General features: G+C 38.7%; 1 protein-coding gene across 3 annotated transcripts in view; it reads right to left on the bottom strand.

The window, feature by feature from the left end:
- The window catches only part of LOC146306198 (RAS guanyl-releasing protein 2-like), a 67,433-nt gene that overhangs the window by 22,718 nt on the left and 19,261 nt on the right, over positions 1-25,454 (bottom strand). For 2 of the 3 annotated variants that reach the window (XM_084711756.1, XM_084711755.1), the window contains exons 3-12: positions 24,422-24,524; positions 23,314-23,370; positions 21,541-21,672; positions 20,237-20,387; positions 17,813-17,986; positions 11,649-11,765; positions 10,046-10,327; positions 2,887-2,961; positions 2,370-2,492; positions 48-163 (exon numbers count right to left, since the gene is read on the bottom strand). In XM_084711756.1, the coding sequence (XP_084567882.1) occupies positions 48-163; positions 2,370-2,492; positions 2,887-2,961; positions 10,046-10,327; positions 11,649-11,765; positions 17,813-17,986; positions 20,237-20,387; positions 21,541-21,672; positions 23,314-23,370; positions 24,422-24,524 (1,330 nt within the window). The remainder of the gene's footprint in view (positions 1-47; positions 164-2,369; positions 2,493-2,886; positions 2,962-10,045; positions 10,328-11,648; positions 11,766-17,812; positions 17,987-20,236; positions 20,388-21,540; positions 21,673-23,313; positions 23,371-24,421; positions 24,525-25,454) is intronic. The other variant, XM_084711757.1, reaches the window with a different exon arrangement.

The following is a 25,454-nucleotide window of genomic DNA, read 5'->3' as shown; positions in this document are numbered from 1 at the left end:
AAAACTGCACGGATTTTATGGCAGTGAATAAATCTGTAAATTCTCACTGGTTCTTGTCCAGTTCTCCAAACTTGCTGAGGTAAGGAAAGTTGTTCCTGATTGCTTCAAATTCATCCCTGGAGATGTGGCCGTCGCCGTCTGTGTCAAAGTTCTTGAACACCGACTGTGAACAGGAAAGTTGTTAAGGTTAGGTTTTAGTTTTGTAAATTCTATTGCAGAGTGTTGAGTGCTGACTTTCATTTAACTTTATTGCCTGGACTACTTTGATCTGAGAAGGTTGATTTCATCTTAGAAACATTTATATTTGGTGTTAAATGATTCTGAGAATTAGATTTTTTGTTGTTGTTTATATACTCATATACACATATATCTTTAATTGTTTTATTCTATTCTAATTCAAAACATTTCAATATCTGTTCATAAATTTACTGTGTAAGTACCATGGAGGACGCTACAACTTCATTTCATTGTGCAATTCTATACTTTATAATGAAGTGAACCTTGAACCTTGAATCAATATAAGTTAAGAAGTAATAGGTTTCACAATTAGACTTTGATTTAGGCCCCTGTCTGTAGGCCTAGAGGGCCCTGACGGTTTCCCCAATGTTAATCAATAATGAATAAGTTGTTTTTTTCAGCAATCCATGCATAACACATTTATTTCCAAAGACTTATTTGAGTTACTGAATAGATTTTATCATCACATGACCTGACAGGAGCAAATGGAATTGGACCACAACCAGAAAACAACAAATACTCCCTACACATACACATCTTTTTAAACAAAATCATTTAAGTCCACCATGTTGCGCCGCCATGTTTCTACAGTTGCCTGGAACTTCTTGCCACCTAATCACTGATCCTTTAAATAAAGTCATTGCAATGTTTATCCATGGCATAACAGTAGCACAAGTAGAAAAGATTCAGAATGTCTGCTCAGTATTGTCACTTACGCAGCAAGTTAGCAGTTCAGCTAATGTTAGGTACCATAAGCCACTGGACCAGACAAAGTACGGCTCAGTCCGGCTTTTTACTGACTTGTGATTGACCAAGGTCTCCTATTACAGGCTGAGTTTTCTAAAGCCTGAAAACAGAGCTAAGAGGAGAAGAAGTCTAATTTTCTCTCAGAACACTTGAACTACATTATGCTTCTGACTACATAACTGCCAAAAAATGAGCTGCCTACAAGCTTTAAGGGTATCTGCTTGAATTGCTCTTTATTATTATTTTAAGTAGTATAAAAATGCAATGCTTCTGCTGTTGTGTGTGTGAAAAACACACATTTGATTGGATATTCCAGTAGCCAAATGGTTGAGACTCAGATATAAACAACTTCCACATTCCAGCTAGAGATCTTTGTCTCTATACTGTCAGCTCTCCAAAAATCCAAAAGAAAAGAAAGAGATAAAAGAAAGAAAAGAAGAAAGAAAAAAATCCTAATGGGCAGTTATGCATGACAGAAATCTTTCCAACAGTTTAAGAAGATTCTCAACCACTAGGGGACCTTATATATATTTTAACATTTTTCAATTCCAGGCACAGATGTTGGAGGTAGGGGTGTGGGGGTTGATTCCAAATTACACAGTCCCATAATTGTCAGTAGGCTACCTATAATTTTAGGCAGGTGGTGAAAGTCCCCTCCCCACACCCCTTCAAATGGACCTGTCCACTCATGTCAGAGGTCAAGCAGGAAATAATCATATGAAATGAAATCAGAAAGAGTATGACTATGAATCGAAAATCAAGAGAAAGAGAAAACAAATCTTGAGGCAGTTAATACATTATATAACACTTCTTTGCTACGTATGCTTTGCTTTAATATGGACATAAGGGATGTGTACATTACCATCATAGATGTATGCCCCAATGACCTGATTCAGTGTTTTATTATTTTTTAGTTTTGTCACTGGTATTGAAAAGAATTTATTACTAGTGAAATCCTGAAGGGGATGCTTTTTATTAAAAATGAACGGAGGACACAGAAATGCCTGAAGGCACTTCCTCTAATGGCAGTTGAGAGCAAACTGATCAATAATTGGACTTTGATGATACTGTGGATGATTTAAAATGATGCAGAGCCAGGAAAAAAAAAAAATTGAATTCTGCTCATATTTAGAGCACTCCGTCCTACAAAATAGTTTGAATGTCCTTGATTCCAGGGGGAGGAATCATCAAAACTGGAGTTACAAGGATTTCAGTTGACCTTCCCAGCCTTGGTAATTATGGCATAAGATTACTACCCGTTTGTCCAACAGCAAAAAAGCACTTGAGGTACAGTTATCGTGTCAAGATGGTGGAGGAGAGTGTAACAACAGATAATCAACGCTCAGCCTCCACACTGGAGCCCACAGATTACAATCAGAACTCACCTCCACCATCTTCTCTATGTGTTTCTTGATGATGTTCGGGTCGGCGTTGGGCTTCACCGACACAGCCCAGTCATCGATCATGGTGGGCTTGGGGTCAGGTGCGGGGGTGGGGCTGGAGTTCTGCTGCAACCAATGAGAAACCAAAGACAGTGAGATCGATATGAACCCAGGGAAGCAGAAACTGTCATCAAACATACAAAGAAAAGAAAATTGAAGCTTCTGTACAGAGCAGCAGTCAAGGTTGATTTCCAATATCTATTTGTGATGCTTTTATATACTGCACTCAGTGCAAAGCTGAGAAGAGCGTGGGGTGTATCAATAATGGGTTCAAAGAAACAGTGCCTAAATATCGTAGGACATAAAAACTGTGTGAAATCCAGCTTCATAAAGCAGGGTGAAAGGTGCAGAGAAAAACAGGAACATCCATCATAGGCAGGCAGAAGCAGAGTGGGGTCAGCGGGATATTTGAGAACAGGTCAGTACAGGACACAGAGTGTCACATCAGCGTGCTGCTCACCGCTGGTTTGCGTGGTTCTCTCTGCAGAGACATCTGGTAGATCTCCTCCTCTGTATGGTACTGGTCTAGAGATACCTGAGCAGAACAGGGAACAGGATTTTGTCTTTAATAACTTGACTGCACATTGTTTTCAGTGATTTCAATAAATTGTGATGTAAGCTGTCAATTATATAAGATTTCTGGGGCAACTGACAAAAACACCTACAAAACAACAGTGTGGGAAAGTTCATTTATGACTCATGATCCATCTTGAATTCACACCATCATAGAAGGAGCTACAGTTCTTTCCATTAACTTTCTAAATGTGAATGCATACATGGGCTGGTTATAGCCTTCTTGTGAAAAGCTATATTAAGATTTATACACTGGCTGTCAATGGCACTTTTATATATAAAAAGCTGGCAAGATGGCGGCGCACACTGTCGCAGCAGCTCAAAGCTCTCCTTTGTTACTTTTTAATACACTACACAAACCCCCCCTTGTGCAATAACTAAAGCATAGCCCAGTACATCAATACACTTTGCACTTTATGTACTTCAATACACCAGTTCCTCAACATCCTTTGCACTTTATGTACTCAATAATATGAGCAGCGGTTCCCAAACTTTTTCAGCACAGGACCCAAAAGAGAAATCTGGTGTCTCTGCGGGATCCAAACCTACATTATCATTATTATTATTATTATTATTATTATTATTATTATAAATTGATAAAGAACACAACAAACCATGAATTTAAAATGTATATGAAATGTATTCATTAAATTATAAATGTATCACAGCAATAATCAAATTTGCTAAGTGTAATATTAAGCTTCTCCACTTCCTCATTACAAACTTGCACCATCTACTGCAGTGGTTCTGTAACTTTTTGTGCCTAAGGCACATCAAAAGGCAAGATAAAATCTCAAGGCACACCTCTGTTCATATCCATGGAAACCAGCCTCTATCACCAACCAACGAAGGCACTGAGTAACAGCCAATCAGAAGCAGAAGCAGAGTTCCCAGAGTGCCGGTGTGGAAAAAATAACTCTGACAACTGCACAGGTTTTTAAAGGATTTAGAGTATATAATTTCCTTCTGTATTGGGAAATAAGTGCATACGAAGTACTGATACAATAAATTCACCTTCTGTGTAGTCATATATTGCAGTAATAATGTGTGGTGGTCATGGCGCAACAGTGTGCCTTGGCACACCGTTCAGGAACCACTGGTTTACTGAAACACTAGAGGGCTTTTAATTTAAAATGGACACAGGAAGTTGACTTTGTATCAACAGTGTAATGCAGTAACTTTAATAGGGCAAACGGAAGCAGACCAAAACAAGGCTTCATACTAAAATAGGCCTGGTAGTAGTGATAGTCCACATTTCCCATCATGCCTAGTGCTGAACTGAGTAGTCTGTTAAGTTTCTAAGTTTGTTTTATGCTCCAAAATGCAAATGTTACTTTTGTTATCGTTTGTAATGTGTCTGTTCAGAACAACGTTGTATATAGTAGTGTAAGTGTCACTTTTGTGCTGGTTTATGTTTTTACCATTAGTGATGTGCGTCTTACATTTAACTCAGCTGTATTTTCACAGTGTGGTTTAGGTGTCTTGCCCTCGCTCTCATCACTGAGACTCGCTCTCTGTCTCGTACGTCGAAGTGCACACAACTACAGCAAGTAATGTGTGCTGGAGGTGTTAAGTTATTCTGAAACCCTTTAACAAGACAAACATAGCAGGGTTTCTGTACATATATGACCACCATCACTTGATCAGTTCCACACTTAGAGTAGGTTGCAGAACAATGAAAACTATACAATGTGGTTGAAAGTTCAAAAAGCCTGTAAGTGAGCCTTTGATCTTAGATTATTTTATTATGTACTCTGTTCTCAGACATTCAGGCTCAGTTTCTACAACAGTATTGTTTGTATAGTATCCATGAAGAGAGTTTCAGTCTGGAGCTGTTGATGAAAGTTTCACCAGAATTTAGAAAGCTTCTCTTCATTCCCTGCATTCATGTCCACCACAAAATAAATACATTCCTGCAAAGACTTCAGGCAAAAGCAGCGTCCGACTGCAAATATCAGTGCATCAGGCACCAAATAAGGTTGGTGTTTACCTTCACACAAACAGCTGGCAAATATTATTGTAAGTCTTCAATTTGCTCAGTCAACACTGAGGATCAGATCATGCTCACATAATAATCAGATTATTTGGGAATGTCAAATTTAGAAACTCTTTTGACTCAAATTTATATATTTTCTGAGAATGTGCTTTAGTGTAGCATTTACCCAGTCAATAAAACCACCAGATATTTAAGTGTATTTAATAACCAGTTGGTATTTTTGTCCCTTTTTTGTATGTTGGGAATGTGATTGATTGTAGACTAACAACCATTCCCTACTGACGCAAACTATTTGCCTGATGAAGGTCTAGTTGTCGCAAATAAATGTTATATTGCAAGCTGTGACTTTGTGTACTTGTTAGTCCACTTGTTCGCTCGTTGATCTTTGTTTTCTTTATTTGATTCTACGTCTTTGACTGTGATGTACTTTGTGACCGGAGTCCGGGAACGATATTAAATGTATTTAAATAAATTTTGCTTGCTTGCGCTCTCACAAACAAACCTGTTCATTAAAGAAATTGTTAAATAGAGCTACCTCTTACATTATCAGAGCTGCTACGGCAACAGCCGCATATGATCACCCAGTTGGCCTCATGTTATTTGATTAGATAACTGTAATTGTGTTTCCTGGGCTTTATTGAGTTGAAATGCAGAAGAAAAAAGGCTTTTCTTCTTGTTTGGCCTCCTGATTGAGTCAAGCTTACCGTATTTCAGGGAAAAGGTTAACTGCACATTTTTCAGCACATCCGAGATGATACAACAGAATCTCCTTCATTTGAAAAGCTGATGAATACAACTCAGAAAGGAGGAAAAAAGTATTTTAAACCTGTGTGGTTTGTCTGTTTTAGCTGGCAGCAGAGGACGTCATTATTTTGAAGGATATATTGACTTTCTTTCCATCTCCTCACTGTGAGCCAAGCAGGTCTCAAGCTAGATCAACTGCAATAAGCGCTGGCATAAGATAATTGGATATTGACTCTGTCCAGAAAACTTTCCCAGCGCCCCTCAGCTCCCAAACCCGTCAAGTTGTTTTCTGTCATTTTCAAAGAAAAAAAAAGAGTAGAGCCAGCTGTAATCTCACAAGAACACCTGCCGCCAGATCGAGTGATTGATCTCTTGGGATTGTATAAATTCTGAAAACTCCCCGCCTCAAATCCGGGAAACTCTTATCTGCATCTGCCAAAAAAATACCAGCACACACACACACACACAGAGGCTTTTAGTGTGAAGTGCTTAAACATCACCTCAGCTTTCATGCTGGAGTGCAGGCAGCAACAAAGCTCAGATCACTCTCACTCCGTGTTGCCAGTTTAAGAGCTTGCGCTAAACATAAGATCTGTGGTTTTGCAGCAGAATGTGCTCATTATGATTCACTGGCGACTGACATTTTGAAGAAGTTGCATGATTACTGTTTCAAAGGCTGTTTACATTTTTAACATTTTATGGTAATGACTATACTCATTCTTGAGAAATGGTATGTTATGCTATGTTATCAGTGGTCATTGTTAGATTTTATGGGATTCATTTAACACATTTTTTCATTGTTTTAAACAGTCTGGGACAAGGATTTTCTTCTGGCACAGAAATTAAAAAAATTAAAGCAAACTTAAAGCAAAACTTTTAATAATTTACATATATTTCAAATATATGAATACATTTTCACCAAAAAATGAAAGCCCAGAAATCCTTACTTGGATTTATTACCTTAACAGGTATGCTTTTTCACATTGTGATCATTACAAGAGTGATGGTATTAATCATTTTAAAGTTTTTTTTGTTAGGACATGACGCAATTTTCAAGAACATAGTAAGAATACTGTTCATGTCTATAGCACTTGTCATGACAAAGTAGTTCACAAGTAAAAGAGATAAGAAACCACAGATCAGTATCACTGTCCTATCACAACAGACTGAGATTGAGATTTAAAAGATTCTGCTTACACTCTTTTTCAAAGCCAAAACGCTCTGACAGCAAAAGTCATTCAGTCTTTAATCAGGATACAGCAACAGACAGGAGGTTTCTGTGCAGGTTAACAATTTAAAGTTCAGTGAAGTTCAAAGAAGAGGTGCTGAATCAGGGGTCCTGACTCTTTGTCCCGGATAAAAGCATTATTCAAAAACAATGGAATTTGGCTACCGGATAACAGTCGACCAAACGTGTAGACATAAACGTCTGATCCTGTTTGTATCACTGAATGTTTGTGGTAATCTAATGAATGCTGTTAATTTAATTATTTTTCTAATTTATTTACAAAATGTAGTGTGTTAGATCACATTGTTGTACGAGCTGCACGTCTGTTTACTTCCTGTCAAGGCTAGAGTAAGTTTAACTACACACTTAGTGAGTTTTCATCCTTGACTTAGTTATTTCACTTTTCACAGTTAGCTTGGTAATATTGTTAATAGTATTGTTTGTTATGTAGCGTTTGTGAGCATTTTGATAATCAGCTCACTGTTTTAGGTGACCATTAGCAACATTAGCTAGTTAGCTAGCACTGTCATCTTCATTCAGACTCAATAAATACAAAATAAAACTCAACAAAAACGTCTTGACCTGAGAAGGGTTTATTCTGACCAAACCAGATTTAGTGAGTGATGGAGCAGTGGAAAGAAGAGTTTTATTTTGTTTCTGTTGAGTTTGAATAAAGATGATGGTGTATCTAAGACATTGAGGTGGTTATCAAAAAGCTCAGAAATGCTGCAAAACAAACAAGAAAGGCGATTATCAATATGTAACAAGATAGCTGTGAAAAGTCGCTAGCTTAAGAAATAAACTTAAGGATGCAAAATCTTTATTGTGAAGGTAACTTTACTATAGCATTGTCAGGAAAGAAAAAGTGGTTCAGTTCGTGAAACAGATACTCGTCACACTACACTGTGCGAGTAGAAATTCAAACAAATTTAATTGCCTTAAGCTGCCTAACTGCACATAAAAGAATTGTCCTGTTGTGGAAAACTTATCTACTCCCATCATCTAAACCCTGAACACGTGATGTCCTTAAAATTGGGGGAAAAAACATTAAATTCACCATAAGTGGTTCCTCTCATAGATTCTATTCCCACTGGCAACCATTAATCTGTTATTTTGTTCAGCTGCCTGCCAGTGAAATTTCACGGTGTGTGAGTGCCTTGAGGCCTGTTCACCAGCCAGCCCCTCTTTAAAGAGATGTGCATGCATATGGGTGCATATTTTCATTTGTATTTACCCTGGTTACTGGCCCCATATTGTAAGTTTGGGACACTTAATGGCACTGCAATAGCCTTGATCACTGATTTCATTTTTGTTGTGCAATTTATTGTTTATATATTTAAATATTTTATATTTATTTTTTCTGTTTTTAAGTTTCATTACTATAATCATCACAATTTGTCTTAATTTCCATTTCTATAGTTAATTCCATTGTTAGTATATTATTATATTGTTATATATACTGCATGAAGTTTAGTTTGCTCACACTCAGAAGTAGTACAGTACTTAGCCTGTTGAAACAGTTGTAAAATGTTTTCTGTTGCTCTGGAGGAGCTTTTAAAAGGCTAAAAAGATAATCCTGTTGATGTCATCTGGGTTATTATGGCTTAGGCTCATCGATTAAACTTTTGAAAGAAGTTGACATTTAGGATGCTAGGAGGATTTTACACAGTATCCCTTTAAAATTTGTTTCAAAACATTTTTTTGTTTGATCCCATTCCAAAAATTATCAAAATAATATTACATACTATGATAATGGCACATTAACTGATTACTGTAAATCTTCCTCTGCCCTTTTATAAAGTACATCAGACAATCCATCTGATATTCTGTTGTTTATCATTAAAATCAGAAGTGGCAAAAGTACTAAAACTCTGTACTCAAGCAGTAGTGTAGATACTTGTATAAGACAGACTCTGGTAAAAGCAGAAGTACTGATCCAACTTCTTTACTCAAGTAAAAGTGAAAAAGTAAGAAATGTAATCAGAGTATAAAAGTAAAGAGTCACCCTCTAAAAGACATTTCTACCAGCTGTTTCCATGAAAGGCTAACTGAATCTCACCTTTTCTTCGCAGTCGAGTCTCCATGTCTCTATTTCATCTTGTTACATCTTTTTTTGTTGTGATACATTGTTTTAGTCTTGTTATATACTTTTTAGTGTTGTTACGTCTCTCTCATCTTAATTTTTCATCTTGTTACGTCATTAATGTTGTTCTTCCACTTGTTATATCTTTTTCGTTGTATTATATCTTTCATGCCATGTTTTGTGTTGTTACATCTTTTTCATCTTCTTATGTTTTGTCTTTGTATGTCTTTTTTGTGTTGTTGTGTTGTTGTGTTGTTGTCTTTTTCATCTTTTGTCTTGTAATGTCTGTTGTTCTTGATATACTATGCAATGACGGATACATGTGTTGCTGATCCATTAATTTAAGCTGAAACTGTTTTTGATGTTGGGAAAGTGACAAAAATGACACAGTAAAAGTAATCAATAATTCCACTCAAGTCTATTAAAATTACAAGCCTGTTTTGAAAATATCATAAGCAGAAAGTATAGAGTTTTGTGTTAAAACGTAGAGCGTGAAAGTAAAAAGTTGTCAGAACTAAAATCCTGTAGTAAGATAGTAAATTATTTCTCCTTCCTCTATTAAATTTCACTTGTCATTTTCAATCTAATCAATGTTTCCACTCTGGATCATATCTGTTTAAAACAACTGAATGCCATGAGCACGAGGGTTAATGCTTCAAATGCTTTGGTTAAATATAATTTCTGTCCACAGATTTTGTCCCAGCTGGCCGCTGTACAGTTTGTCTGACTGTGAGCCAATCAAATCACAGCAGAACTAATTCTGTGTATCAAACAGACTGCCTATTACACTGGCTGGACACAAAGTGTTTGTCCTCAAAGTTTGCCCTCCTACATCACTGCTGTTGGGGTGCTTAATGAGAGCTTTCCAATTCTGCTGCACTTCATGATGAATTTAGGAGCTGATCGCAAGCTGTTCTTTGCAGGTACATCTTTAATTCAAGCCAAACATCCATCTTGGACGCTGCCTACATGTTCTGTCCAGTCTTTGCACTCACCGTGAGCAGGTTGAGCAGGTCTGTGTTGGCGTCGATGTTAGGCGGTGTGTTCTGGATCATCGCCAGCTCTTGAAGGATGGCGTGCAGCTGTTGGGTCTTTGTCAGGTTGACCCGTGTTTTCTCTTTGTCCGCCCAGTCTGGCAGCGCTACATGCACGGCTATCAGATCCTTCAGGTGCACACCAAGGATAGGGAATCGAAAGCCCGAGCACTCGGAGAAGCGCTTGCGGTACTGACTGTAGTTCCCACATGAGGTCACCAGTTCAATGAGGTTGTTAAAAACCTGCAGGTTGAGTGAATACAGGGGGATGAAGTTAATTTAAGAGGAACATAGAAGAGTGCAGATCTCTGCCAGGCAACAGATGGTGACAAAGTGTTTTTGTATAGTAACAGAGTAATACAGTTTTCTTTAAGATGCATAGAACAGCATAATGGTATTATAACCGGGTGTCCTAGGGTTCAAGCTTAATAATGAAACAATTAACCCGACAATAAGCCCAAACTTCTCAATTTAAATGGGTTTTTTTTATTCAGAAAATTGCAATCAGCTGAAATTCAGAATAATTTACATTTAATATTGCCTATTCATAAGTCTAAGCCGGCATGTCCCACTGGAATTTGTTGCTTTTCATAAATTTGACATTTTGGAAAAGAGCTGATTAATTCGCCAGTGACTGAATTTAATTCCAACAAGTAACCAAATCACTTAATATACAGTATGTTACATATTTTATTAAGTTGTGTGCTTATATTATCCCAGACATGTTTCTTGCTAGCCATTGCTAGCTAGTTGCTAGTTGCTATTAACAGGAAAACACAGGATATGTCCAGATACATCTGGATACTATAGTTACTAGTGGACCTTGAACGCTCCACTATGGTGAGCATGTAAATGTTTTTTAAAGCTTTTAAATCACCTCAACCATGAGAGGTCCTTGGTCATAAGGGCACACACAAAATATTGTAACCTTCTCCAGCATCGCCTTGTTTGTTGTTGATGAAGAACATTTTGACTCTTCATCTTCTTTGAGATAATGTTTGACTCTGAGTGGCACCCTGCACTGGATGTGTTACTCAACATCCAAGCCAACATAAAGGACACATGGAAGTATGTAGGTAGTGATGATTGCATTGTTTGAAACAAATGTATGTAGTTTCATATGTAAAGGGGGCATAAATGAGCCTTTGACCTATTGCATGACAGCACTTCCGCCTGGCGGAGATAATGATGTACAAAATGAGCAGGGATGAGATGAGAGTTGGCAGGAAACAGAAAGTCTGTCTCAAGAGAGATTTGTTTAGAAGAGTCAAAAACATTCTGGAAAACTTTGCTCCAGATGGACTTACATAACTGACAAGACTCCCCCAACTGTTGCATGCAACTTTCCAGTTATATGGCTCAGATTCATACTTCTAAAAAGCCACTGTGTAGGAGTTACGGGCACAGATAAGAAGTTTGGCAGCTCTCACGGGGAAGATGTGGATTACTGAATCAAGATTCAACATCATTTGTTTGCTAAGTGCATCAACATGCAGCAAGCATTAAAATTTATCTGATGGTGTTTGTCTGTGGAGGCTGAAAATAGATACTACAGCTACTGCACCTTGTTGGTCTCTGTGCTGATGTGGGTCTGGGTGTCTTTGAGACGAGAGATGGAGCTATTGCTGAGGCCGCCCACCACCGCCATCAGCGTGTTGAAGTTCTGCAACTGCAGCAGCTTCTGTCAACGAGAAGGAAGGAAAAGAAACGTTAGTTGCGAGGGTGAAGGAATGTGTAGGCCACTGCCAAAAAGGATTTTAAGGAGAGTAAAAGACAGAAGGTGACAGTAGAGGTTAAAAAAGATTTACAGTATAATGAGGCAGAAAGATGCAGGAAAGAAAAGTGATGAAGCCAGAGACTTTTGGAGTAATGTTCAGCAGCCCACATGCACATCCACACATGAACCTAATCTGAATGGACCATCATACTGCACTCTTAAATATATGAGTTCTAAAAGAGTTCGTCCTGAGGGGCTAAGGTTCTACCTTCAACCATATGCCTATGAGGAACCCTTTTTTTTCATAGAACCCTTGTAAGACAAGAAGTTATATATATACCATTATAAAATATATTTTGGTGCCCCCTGGGTGGGTTCTAAATGAAACCCTTGGAATATAAAGGATTCTTAGCAGAACCATGAGGGTGGTTTCTAGATGAAACTTGGAATATAAAAGGGTTCTCTGTAGTATCCACTCAAGGCCCTTTTCCAATAAAATCACTCTGGTTGTTGAATGGTTCCGCTCAAGGTTCCTGAAACCTCAGTGCTATCTAGTGAACCAGCCTGTATTTCCACCAGTTTTGATCAGAACCATTGTAACCCAGGTTGTCATCAACAGAGAACATTACCAAGAAAATTCTACTATTTTTTGGTTCCAGCTGGGAACCAACTTTTCAGGTGACGGACCAATTTATTTTTGGTGAACATGCTTTTAGCGGTTAGGTGCTTAGTTAGGTACTTCAATGGGAACGGACTCATAGACCAATGTGTTTGTGTAGGTTCATGTCAGCATTCATAAAAAGTAGAACAGTTCTGGAAAGAACCCCCAGAGAGTGTTCTGGGTGAAATCATAATGCCATAGAAGGGTTCTCTGTGGAACCTCTCTGAGAAATTTCTCAGGGGGAACCTTTCCCAGATGTTTCTAGGCATAATCCTATATATACAAGTGCTAACTAGAACCCTATAGAGTTCTTTGGTTTGTCCCCATAGGAGAACCCCTATTTGTTCCTGGTAGAATCTTTAATAAAAGTTCCACTTGGAACTTGGAGAGTTCTACAAAGAACTCAACATAAAGTGTTATATGTAGAACCATTTATGATAGTTGTCCCACAAAATCCTTGTGAGAGGTTCTACAGAACCCACTCTGGGGATTTTATCAAGAACCTCTCAAACTTCTGGGCATTAACAAGAGACCACCATGGGGGTTCTACCAAGAGGTTTTACCTAAAACCAACCTTGGCGGTTCTACTGAGAACCCTTTTGTATTCCACAGGTTTTATCGAGAACTCACCCGGGGGGTTCTACCAAGAAGACTTTTATATTATGAGTTACAAGTTCATCAAGCAGATCAATAATCATTGAAGAACTTTTTGTTTCAGAAAGGGTTCTTTGGATGAAAAAGAAATGGAACCTTCAGTGACAAACCCTTACTTTCAAAAAAGGGTTCTTCAGAACCAAATGGTTCTGGGTATATCATCAGCCCGTCAAGAAGAACCTTATCAGAACTCTTATGTCTAAGAGCGTACTGAATGTTCTAACCTGTCTGCGTCAAACTTAAGCTCGCACTTTGTGAATGGCACTCAGCAGGGCTCCGTGCTGCCCTTCAGCCTGTGTGGCATCTCACTGAAAATCAATGAGGTCGCAGCTGTGTGGGAGGGCTGCCAGAGGGGATCATTTGATTCAGCTCAGACACCCTTTGGAATCAATTGGCAAAGCAGAGTGGAGGGCAGCCCGGCATTTGAAGAGGAGGTTTCGGCCAAAATGCACGTGCATGCGGCCATCAGCGAGGCCTGGGAAAGGTCTCATTGTCAACATGCCAGGGTCTTCCACTGCTCTTTGCATGATAGGCCTCGGAGGTGGAGTTCATCTTCTTGTAACCCAAATGTTACCAAACAGCAGCTGATTGGTGATTTGGCGTATTTATCAAAGCCAGGAGGCACAGAACGTATAGTGAAATTAATTGTAATCGAGCTTGTCATTGAGCATGAGAGCATTTTTGCATTTTAAATTAAAGTCTGTGCACTCAAGAAAAAGACTATGAACATGAGTCATTTGAAAAGCACTCCCAACAGGAAGCTGAAATGGGACACAACCAGCCACCCCGAGGGAAGCTTTGGGAAATGTCAAGTAAATCGAGGCTACCTTCTGTGCTGCCACTGACTACATCTGAAATCAGCTTGAACATAATTTTTGTCCCTGCATGTGCTCATGCTGGGCCACATTTGTGAATACCAAAGTTTGAGGCATGTCAAATTGGCAAAAAATTAACAATGGGGTTTCCAGCAGGGACGGTCTGTCCCTGATGTATCTGCACAAATGTTTACCCAGTCTGCGTATATGACACAGTCCACACTGACATCTGGACACTCCACTGAAAGTGAGAAACACTGATTATGATTATGTGGACACACTCAGCAGTGTAATTGCTCCGTGAAATAAACCGAAGGCAGTTTAAACTAAGAAGGAAGTCACAATTGGTCAACATGTTGGTCTGTGCTCCAGCTGAGCAACCTTGGTATCTGAGCCAACTAACTCTATCTAATTAAGTATCCTTTTTCTGTAAAAGTAACATCTAGGATCAAATCTTGAGTTAGCTATTATTTGCAAAACACTAGATGATTAGCTAGCTAATGGCTGATGTAGATTAGCTAACTAGTTAGCCAGCATTGTGCGAACATTACTACATTTAAGATGTGAATAGATGTCCCCTGGTTTTGAACTTTGTAAGAGTTTGCACACCTTTGTATTTTTTAATTGTGAATCTTTCATCTTTACTTAATTGTAAATCTTGGTCTTTTTAACTGCTTAATAATTTATGTTTACTGTAGTTTTATTTCACCATAAAGCATGTGAAACCCCCCAGCATGTGAAATGTTCTACACAAATAAAGTTGCCTTTCCTTGCCTTCAAAGCAATTCAATCATAACGGTCTAATAATTATCAAATAATTATCCATATGTTAATTACAAAATCATCCATATGTTTCAATAATAATGTAATCCAAAAAGTGATACTTTAGGAGACAGATTGGCAGATCGTGAGTTCTAAACTTATATATGTGGTCATGTTATTTATATAAGCCCTTTCACACCTACTCCCTTTGTGTTTTAAGATTTCAAGACTAAGGACCAAAGTTCTCCTCTGCTTGCAGTTCTATCTTAAGCATTTGCCCTGCGGCTGTGCATGTACACTATCTATAAAAATGATCTGAAAGAGCCACAAAGGACACACATGATTTTGGGCACCGGCAGTGGTGATATTTGGAAAGGAGGGTAAAGACAGGAGATCAGGAGGGACGGAAGCCAGAAGGAGGTAATCCTCAGGCCTTCTGTCACAGTCATTCATCCCACACACCAAGGCTGGTCAGAATCAGCATCTGTCTCATCAAAGCTTTCACAAAACGGTGCAAAAAGTCCAAGCGTTCAATATCAAGGAGGGTGAAACTTGGAAGCGCTGCTGCTGGGCTCCCCTGACAAGAGGCCTGCTGAGGTGTTGGAGCGTTGGTGTATTAAGACTGAGGGAGGTGGTGAAACCTGCTGAGCCCCCGCTAAATAAATGATGAGTGACAGAAGTTTGTTCAGCAGATGAAGAAATATGGAAAGTGGCTACGGGACTGAAAACAATCCAGGAGAAGACTTGCAGTAAGTAATGAGGATGCATTCACAGAACACTGCAGGCTATCAGGATGAAAATGATTTTTTTTCTGAGCTGTCTGTGGTCGACTGAAGCTCCCTCGCTCAGCGGAGATGGGTGAGTCGTCACATAAAGGGAGAAAGCAGCCCATCTGGCAGACCAAAGCAAATGATAACATCAAACTGAAATTACATCAATTACAGCAAAGCCCAGGACGCCGTTTAAAGGGATGTTTCTGTAGTGAAATAATGACAGTCTCCAGGCATATGGGCACAGGACCATATAAGGGAGCGGGCTGGCAGCTTTGTTTGGAAGTTGTTGGGGAGAGACCAGATTAAGTTAAGATTAGGATTACTGCCATCGTGACCTGTAGGTGACTGTAGATGATTTCGGATTATGAGCATTAAATTTACATGGATAGATGATGAGAAAAAGGATAGTTGAACTCTCATTTATACTTACTATGTATTTGGCGAAGATTAAAATAAGAAGAAATCTTGTGCAAATCAATCAATGTGCAAAAGACAACTGGTCCCCTAGAGAAGAATAACTAAGCACCCACTAAAGAGAAGGCTGGCCTTCCCAGTGAAGGCTGACCTTGCAAGGAAAAGATTATTAGCCATGCAGGCCATATGACTCCAGGGTTAGCAATGTTGGCTGGTTTACCACTTTGGTCCAGATTGAAATATCTCAACAACTATGGGATAGATTCTCATGAAACTGGTGCAGAAAATCCCAAGAGGATCGATCCTTTGGTGATCCTTTTCCTCTAGAGCCCCAGCAGTTGGACATTTTCTGTTAAAAATGAAAGGTCTTGCCAACTACTGGACAGACCGCCATTAAATCTGGTATGTATGGTCTTGCCCTTCGAAGTATGAGTAATAATCTTTGGTGATCCTTGGTGATTGCCTGCAGATGTACATCATCTTAAGTGCTTCTTTGCAAATGATTGCATGCGAACTAAGGATAGGAATTTAGAACCAGAACCATTAAGAACCGGTTTCAAAATGTCCAGTTCATCATAGGCCTGTGCCCCAGACTGTATCAGTTCCTTTTTTATCTATGCTGGCAAGTTTTCCTAACAGTTGTGCATTGCAAAACACTGCCCTCAACATCCATCTACAGTGCTGGAAACTTGCAACAGAGATGAAGGTAGAGGTCAACTTTATTGCAACATATATAATTACACAATACAATTAAACAGATTCCGTCGCTGCATTTAAACCATTATCATATCAGGAGCAGTGGACAGCAACTGTGGAGTTCCCAGGGACCAACACCAGTTGTAAGCCAGTACCTTGTTCACCTCACATACATGTCTTTGATGGTGGGGAAGCCCACACACTCAAATAAGATCAATAAGCAGAGTCAATCAATCAATCAATGCCCAACCCTTAGGCTAACATGCTAAATTAAGATGGTATGTACTTTCAATGCGAGCATTTTAGCACGCTGATGCTAGCATTTCACTTAAAGCACCACTGTGCTGAAGTACAGCCTTACAGAGCCACCAGCTGTTGACTTGTTTCACTATGTGCACTTCTTCTTGCTTCATAAAACCAAGTGTAAAATTCAGTTACTTTTCTCTAGAGTCACTTTTATGGTCCATGTTCCCCCAAATGTATCACAGAATGTACCGCTGTTTGTTTGTTTCCCTCCTACCTTTCATTCCTCTCTGTAGCTACCTGATATTTTGCAGCTGTGAGTCATGCCTCCTGCAGACACTCCCCACTGACTCCTCTATTGTTGGACGTACCATTGAGTTCTTTCTAGGCAACAGTAAGTGCAGATACTGTATAATGAATTCATGACACACTACGTCTTTGCAGCAAACAGCTCATTCTCTTGGGGATTATTAAAGTTTATTGTCTATTTGTGAAAATCTTGAATCTCAAATTTAGGTGATCTTCATTCGTTCAAATTAATTGAAGTTTTACACCCTGTTGTTTGAGACAATTTTACAACCACTTAGACCCATAAAAACCTTTGGATAATGCCAAAGATGCATCATCACCCAGCTAAAAGGAGACTTTCTTAAGACCTGGAGATGCAAGGTTTTCTCCTGACAGCAGTATTATCTTAAAGAGCTCTCAGGTGGCATCTTAACATGCTAAGACCTCAAAAGCCTTTTTAAATTAAACTCACTTTTTCTCTCAACTTGTGCCACCTAATGGGAAATGATCATGTCTTAATATGCATGTGCAAGTCACTTCCTTCCTCATCTCCCGGTTTAATCTCTAATTCACCTTTCTACAACTTTCTCTGTGGTTCCAGGCAATCATTTCCTATCAGTCTGATTCTACTCGAACCCACCGACATCACTCCATGCTAAAACCTCTGCAGGAGACGGTCTTAATTAAGGGGCTTGGCAGACAGACCTGTGCCACTCTGATGAAGTGGGAGACGACGGCAGCTCTCTGCTGCGCCGTGGGCTTGCTGAGTACCATGAGCTGGATCCACTGGGAGACGCTGTTGAAAAGGGTGATGAAACGCTCCAGGATGGGGTTATCCACCGTGCAGCCGTGCATCACAAAGCTGTGGTAGTCCTGAAACTAAAAAGAGGAAGGAGCATTAGCCAATTTTGTTTTGTTTATTGGACTTGTGTTTCTATGAATCTTGGCAATTGCATTCTCAGAAATGTTGCTGTCTATTCTCACCAAATTTCACTCATTTTATAAACATCTGAGGCAGAGTAGCACTTAAATTCAACCATCAATTTATTTTTTATAATTAAGGGACACTCCACCAATTTCACACATCAAGGTAGTTGTCTTTGTAGGCTCTGTGAGAAATAAGGGGTGTGGACCAACAAGTCAGACAAAAGACACATATGTAGGATCCAGTATTTTTGGGCTTGATCTGTACTTGAGACCAAAAGTCAGGATATCTAAGGCCCTGCTGCTTAAACTGACCCATCCCAGGCCCCTGTGGCAAATTAGTTTTCCCAGAGTGGTGAAGGCATGACCCACCCTAGTCTGCCTCTGACTGGTATTGCTATTCTTACCCTAACCTGATCCAATCACACTCCGCATGCCTTAGCCAGCCCGACCCAAGAGACCCACACAGACAAAAGCAACAACTACCAGCCAATCAGAGTCATTGTAGGGGAGGTCATGACTTCACTCTGCCAGAGAAAATCATTTTGTGTCTCAGCAGAGCCTCAGTCAAATTTCCTGTTTCCTTTCAAGGAAACTTAAAAAAGTTTTTAGTTTAACTAAAAAAAGTTTTTAGTCTCCTGGCTAATCTACATCAATCTAGCTGTTGGTTAGCTATCGATTAACAATTCGGCTGCATCTGAAATTCCATACTAACATGCTATTTAGTTGGCTTGTTTAGTATGTCCAAAGCCAAATTTACACAAGGTGCTGACTATTTCCAAGGAAAATATTTTAGTATGCAAGCCCTGGACATTACATCCACATTAAAAGTCCCACAATGCAATGCAGATATGCAACTGTTATTGGGACGGTTTTATGGATGAGCAAATTTAAATGGCTAAAGTACCTCTTTAAATACGTAATTCAACATTTTGGGAAATATGCTTATTTTCTTTTCTGCCAAGGCGTAGATGATAAGATTAATATCACTTTCAAGTCTGTACAGTGATTAGTGCTGCTGGGGCCTGAAGCTTGTTTAGCTTAGCATCAAGACTTGAAAGAGTGTTAGAGAGCTAGCTTGGATCTGTCTAAAAGTAACAAAATCTGTCATCCAGCAACTCACTAATTAACATGTTATATTTTGTTTGTTTGTGGGGAGTTGTGAGCCTTACTTTTTCTTGGCTCTGTCTATAGTATTTTTACCTTTGGAATAAGTGTATTTCACAAATTGCCAAAGCATTCCTTCAAGGCAGCAGTGTGGGTGCCAAAGCAACCAGCTGGCTGATTCACTAGCTGATTAAGCCAATCTTTAATTTGGGAAATATAGGGGAAAAACAGATTTGTTTTCACCAAGTAAAACTGCAGAAAAGCATCATTACTGCAGTTTTGGACCATTCCTGTAAATTTCTTTGTATCTATAAATTAATTTTAAAAAATGTCACATTTATCATCAGTGTACTTCCAACCATTATTTTACACTTTCATTATCAATAAGATGGACAGTCATTATTTGTTTTATTGATTACAGGCCCTATCCTTGAAAAGCAGCTGATTTTTCATCTTTTTTCATTATCAACACTACATTTTTGACCCAGTGCAGCACTGCAATGCATCTCAAAATGAGTGAACCAACACCCAATTTATATTCCCTTGACTGCACGATACAGAAGTCATGATTTATGAAAATGTCTTTTTTTTTACATATCTGATTGAAAACAATCCAACACCAGTTTGCACAAAAAACATGATTTAGGAACATAAATAAAAATGTAGACATCCGTTTTTGCAAATTAACCCCTCATTTGTTGTGGCTTTCATTATGGCCATAGCAACTTCTTTTGTTTTATATTTGGCCCGAATCTCTTTTAGCAGAGAAACAAAGACAAAGCCAAGGCAAATCACTACCACTGCCCCCGTATCGCCACCGACACCATCACACTTGAATAAATGATCTAAAATCTACAATTTAAGTCGGCACAAACCCAGTCATTGCCTTTGCTTCCCAAAATAACTCTCAAAGAGCAAAATGTTTCTAGACAACAAATATAATTACTGCCAGTAAAAGTCACATTTTAACCACGATTGCTTAGCAACTACAATGAGCCTGCAGCCATGTAAAATTAAATTTAAAGAATTCAACAGCTATAAACGTTGCATTAGTTACACAGATCCCACAGCTCGAGAAGACACTGCGGTCACACTGACCAGGATCTTGCAGAAGGATTTGTACTCCAGATAGGTCAGGTGTTCGGCCAGTTCACAGGAATCAAGGTGGTCAAACAGCAGGGACATTTTCCTCTTTTTGGACACTGATGGGACTCGCTGAGTCACCTGCCGCTTCCATTTATATGATGGCCTGAGGACAATAAAGCACATAAAAACTGCAGAATATTTGATGGAAACCTTTTTACTCTAAAGGGTGTGCAAAAGACAGTCACTGAAAAATAGACAAGACAAGACAAGTCATTACACTGTCTTAAGCATGCCATGACACCTTTCATGAACATGAAGGAGTCTTTATGAGTGTTTATATCTCTTGGTATTCATGTGTCATTTGGTCAACTGTGTCATTTTTAACGCAAAGTTGACATTGTTTGAAAAAACAACAACCTGACATTAATCAGGACTTGTCATATCTTTGTTATGGCAACTTGACATTATGAAACTGTTAAGCTTTTATTTTTCAACATTACATTATATTGTCATTCGTGGTTTGTTTTGACACTGGCGGTCATGAGACCATTATAAGTGTGTCATGAATATTTTACCTGATCTCAAGTAAAGTGGCACCATTTGGACTTGTCATAAAGATGTCATTAAATGTTATAAGGCCAATTTAACAGCAGTACACTACCAAGGAGATTAGCATACAGAGTTAGCTGATGGACAGATAGCAGTTAGCTAATTTACTTTTTGCTAAAGTAGGCTAACTGCTGTCTGCTGCTATCTGTAGCCAGCATTAGCTAGTTAGCTCAAGTTAGCTTAACTGTTTATTAAAGTCTGATAATGTCAAGTTGTCATGACAATGGCAAAGTATTATTAGCTCGATTAATGCTGAGTTGCCATAACACTGTCAACGTTGCATTCAAAGTGACATAATGGACCAAATGACAACAGTCACAACCATTCAGGTGTCATGACATGGTTATGACAGTGTACTGACAGTCTTATGCATACGCCTACCACAAGTCCTGTAAAAAGCAAAACTGAAGCAAACAAAATGAAGCATTCATTTCTGGATGGGTATTCCCTCATTTGCAAACATGCAGCTGTAATAAGTTACAAACACACTCCACAAAGCCTCGTCCTTCTGGACCACTAAAGGGAAGTCGAGGTCACACAGAAATGGCTTTTATGGGAAAAGGAGAAGTCAGTGACCCTGCATAGCACAGCTCAGCAACGTCTGAGAACGGGAAATAAAAGGCCACACTGACATAAATGCCCACAGACAGAGACATTCATTCAGGCTGTCAACAACACACGCAGCTTTCAGCCACCAATCCACTCACACGCTGTCGAGGTCAATGAGCTGACTCTGCCTCTCGTTGCCCTCGGTGGTCAAGAGGTCTTTAAAGCCTTTGATCTGGTCGGCCAGCTCCGGGTTCAGATTGAACTCTGCTGGAAACTCAGAGATCCAGTACCTGGAGGGCACAACAAAGGGATGAAAAAAGAGACAGAGATGATGAAAAATAACTGGAGGAAAGTGGACACCGCAACTTTATAGCTGTGGTGTGAACTCTAATATGGGTAGCATTTACTGTATGCACTGGAGTATTCAATATTGAGGGAGAGTCAACATAATCTGTGTGAACGTTAAGCCTCATATGAAGCTAATCAACCAAACAGAGCAGTAAATTGGATACCAGTAACTGTTTTTTATGTCACTTTCTGTGTGACTTCATGCTGCCAGGTCTGTGCTGTCGGCTCTGTTGTTATGGACGCCTCCTCTCTCCTCTGCTTGGAAATTCTATGGAACTTAGATTAGCATCAAGCTGCTGACTTTCTCATACTTGTGAGTACGTGTTGTGACCCCCCTGCAAAATCAAGCTGAGAAACTTGTATTCAGACTGGTTAGAGCAAGTATGCAGTTGTGTTGATCTGCGCTTAGAACATTATTGCTGTGAAATAATCAGAAAATAAGTTTTATTTCCCAGATTCAACACCTTCCTCGCAAACACCACCCCCTCCCCTATTCAGTGTTTGCATTGCTTCCTCACTGATGTGCACGTGTTAAAGGACAACAGTGTGGTAATTTAGGGCTTTTTTTTAACTGAGAAGAAATGTGTTTCCTATGAATTGTAGGAATTTAAAAAAAAACTGGAGAAGATCAGTAAGAAGGACTGTGGAGGTGGAGCATCAGAAACCACATCTACTGGACCGCAGCCTCATCAGCCACCAGGCCAGAGAGAGTGGTGAAAATGACCTCTATCCTGAACTATGTGCAGGACACCCAGAGACATGAAGACCCCCTGTCCCCCCAGTGCACACAGACTGCACCAAACAAGGGACAAGAATAAATAACTGACAGCAGGTGTGTTACTCATATACAGTCCAAACCTTATCATGACTCCTCTATATATAAGTAGTGATCAGAAATTCATCACACATACTGTCATTAGTTATTTGTACTATGTTATATTGTAAACATTTTTATCCTTTTTAGCAGCTCCTGCCTTCTATAAGCCTGACCGACAAGAGGACTGTCACAAAAAACAGACTTCATCTGTGGAGGCTTTCCACAGCGTCATCCTTCACTTCACACCAAAGAATGCTATTTGCATTTCTTGAAATGCTGTGCAGGTAAATGAAATTGTGGTTACTTTGAACGTGTTAAAATGAGGAGGCTAACTAACCTTTTAGCATGCTAGCAAACAATGTAATCCTTTATTTTTTTTTTTAGCTAGTAAACAATGTAACTTTTAGTTAACTTTTAGTTGCCTATTTTATACTTGCTGCTTTTTACTTTATTTTTTTTTAGCTTGCTACTTTTTATCCTGAATGCATTTGGAGCGATGATTGTGTACATCCTCAGTAATTAAACCTATACATACACGAGCACAAATGTATGTTTAAAAAGCAAGTATAAGTATAAAGTAAGTCTAAGTTTAAGACCTTTCCACAATTTAGTTGGTTTATATAGCCTATAAAAAGTGGCTTTTGACCAATTTCTGTGTAGCTGCTGTCAATATTCAACTACAGAACCCATAAATCAAGTGCATCAGATCAAAGTTCAGAAAGGAGTAGCATAAGACGGGATAAAAGAATGAATGACAGTTTCTTACTTGACAAGGTGACATATTCTTGTTCGGCGCTCAGCACTGCAGCTCTCTTCTTGAGATCTAATCCAAAAGTCAAGGTGAAACTTTGCTGGAAAACTATGACAGTTTCTACCCCTTTTCAAGCTATAACAAGTTTCTCTTAAATTGCATTAAGGAGATCTTTCAGATTTTTTTAAGTGGGGCTTTGTGAAGTATATATCCATAGTCAGTGTATTAAATACAGAGAAGAGAACTTTTGTAGGAAGCTAAATAATGTACTGCTGTGGACAGGGTTAGCAGCAAAACATTTTAGCCACTTAAAATATCAATATCAGCTTAGATTCAGAATATTTTCACCACTTAACCTTGCTGTCAGACAGACATTTCTGACAGAATAAAGCCATTAAATAAGTCAATTATTGCTCTTTCCAAAGTAACCAGACTTCTTAAAGAAAATCAGTAATTTTACCTTGCAGAACATTGGTTAGTTTGTTTGTGTTATTGTGTGACTTTGGTGAATCCGAACTAACCCCCACCTCAAAACACAAAGTCAACAATAACAAACAAAAATAACCGATTGAGGCAGCACTAGACCAGCAACTCCTGTGTTCTGCAAGGTAAAATTACTGTTTTTGCCAAATGAGTCTGGTTGCTTTGCAAAGAGTGATATTTGCCTTATATTATGGTGTTTCCCTTTTGGAAAATGCTGTCGGACTGCAAGGTAAAACTGAAAATATTCTAAATATACTGTACACTCAAACTGATGGTGGGCCTTTTTTATGTGGCTTAAATACTTAATATTAAATTAATTAACTTCCAACATTGGTACTCCTGCAGCATCTCCAAACTGGGAGCCATTTGTCTTTTTTTAATACACCAACTATGAATAAAGTACCTTATACAACCCCACTTTATACAATTTGGGCTACCCGTTTAAAATCTAAGATATAGGAGAACAAAAAAAAAAAAAAGACAAACAATACACTGTTTTTTTTCCCTACCCAAAGCCCTATGCGAGGATCTGGCCTTGGTTCCACTGCTCTGTCAGCAGCGTCTAAAGAGATATTTGCAGACAAACACCATAGAACACATAACACATCCAAAGATAACAGAAAATGAGGGAGAAGGATACTTGAGCACAAGCTTCTTAGCCATGTCGGTCGAAGGGATGTACCAAGGCTGCATCATGAGAAACATGCGGACCAAGGACGTGTCCTTCAATGCGCCCTTCTCATCTATAAGAAGAAAATAGCACATCACTCATTATCAAGAAGATGGAGCAGGTCACAATGCAAGCAGCAACCGATATTATTGAGTATCCATTCTGGTGGTGAGCATGTGAGTTATTGTCTGATCACCAATATGTGTAACACTATACATTTCTACAGAAGATATTTCTCTGAATTACAAATCACTGGCTTTAAAATACAAACAATTATAACATGTAATTTGTTTTTATTGACTAACTGTGGAATAAAACTAATTATCAGCCATTCTTGGGACAATTAATGTCATACCATAAACAACCTTAAAAAATATTAATACCAATACCCTAATTCCACTATTTTGGAGAAAATTTAGTCTTTAATTATTTATATCACCACTGTCTGCTGCAAGCCTCAAATATGCCTTTTTTTTCTTTTTTTTTTTTTTTTTTACTTTTTTTCATTTATCAATGCTATTGATCATCCCTTATGTCTGTCTGTGGGTTTTACAAATATTAAACTGCTGAAAAGTGTTAAAAAGAGCAACTAACTTTGACTAAGCAGGATTCAGTTAGTGTAAAAACAATAAAACAAAACACAAAACAATACCTACTGATAACATAGGTGATAAAAATGTGTTATTATAATCATCTTACTTTTACAACTGATTTTTAATGTTGTGTCCCTGATTTTTGTCAACTTTATTATTTTATCCACACCCTAAGGACCCTTGTCTCCCTTCCTGGTTTAAAAAAAAACAGGAATACAGCAAAAGCACAGATAAGCTTTCTATTCTATTTCATTTTGTCAACTCCATATGACAAATATCTGACGGAGCTGAAATCTATATTTAATTTTTAAATATTAAATCTCTAGGAGGTTGGCCTGTTACAAGGTTTGATAGCCAAGAGTTTGATCTTTTAAAATATATTTTCCCAGCATAATTGAAGAGTAAAACAA

Source organism: Lutjanus erythropterus, chromosome 23 (genome assembly GCF_056507025.1).
Source record: "Lutjanus erythropterus isolate fLutEry1 chromosome 23, fLutEry1.hap2, whole genome shotgun sequence".
Lineage (NCBI taxonomy): Eukaryota > Metazoa > Chordata > Actinopteri > Lutjaniformes > Lutjanidae > Lutjanus > Lutjanus erythropterus.
The sequence above is the reverse complement of the archived record's forward strand: the minus strand, read 5'-3'. Positions and strand labels throughout refer to the sequence as shown.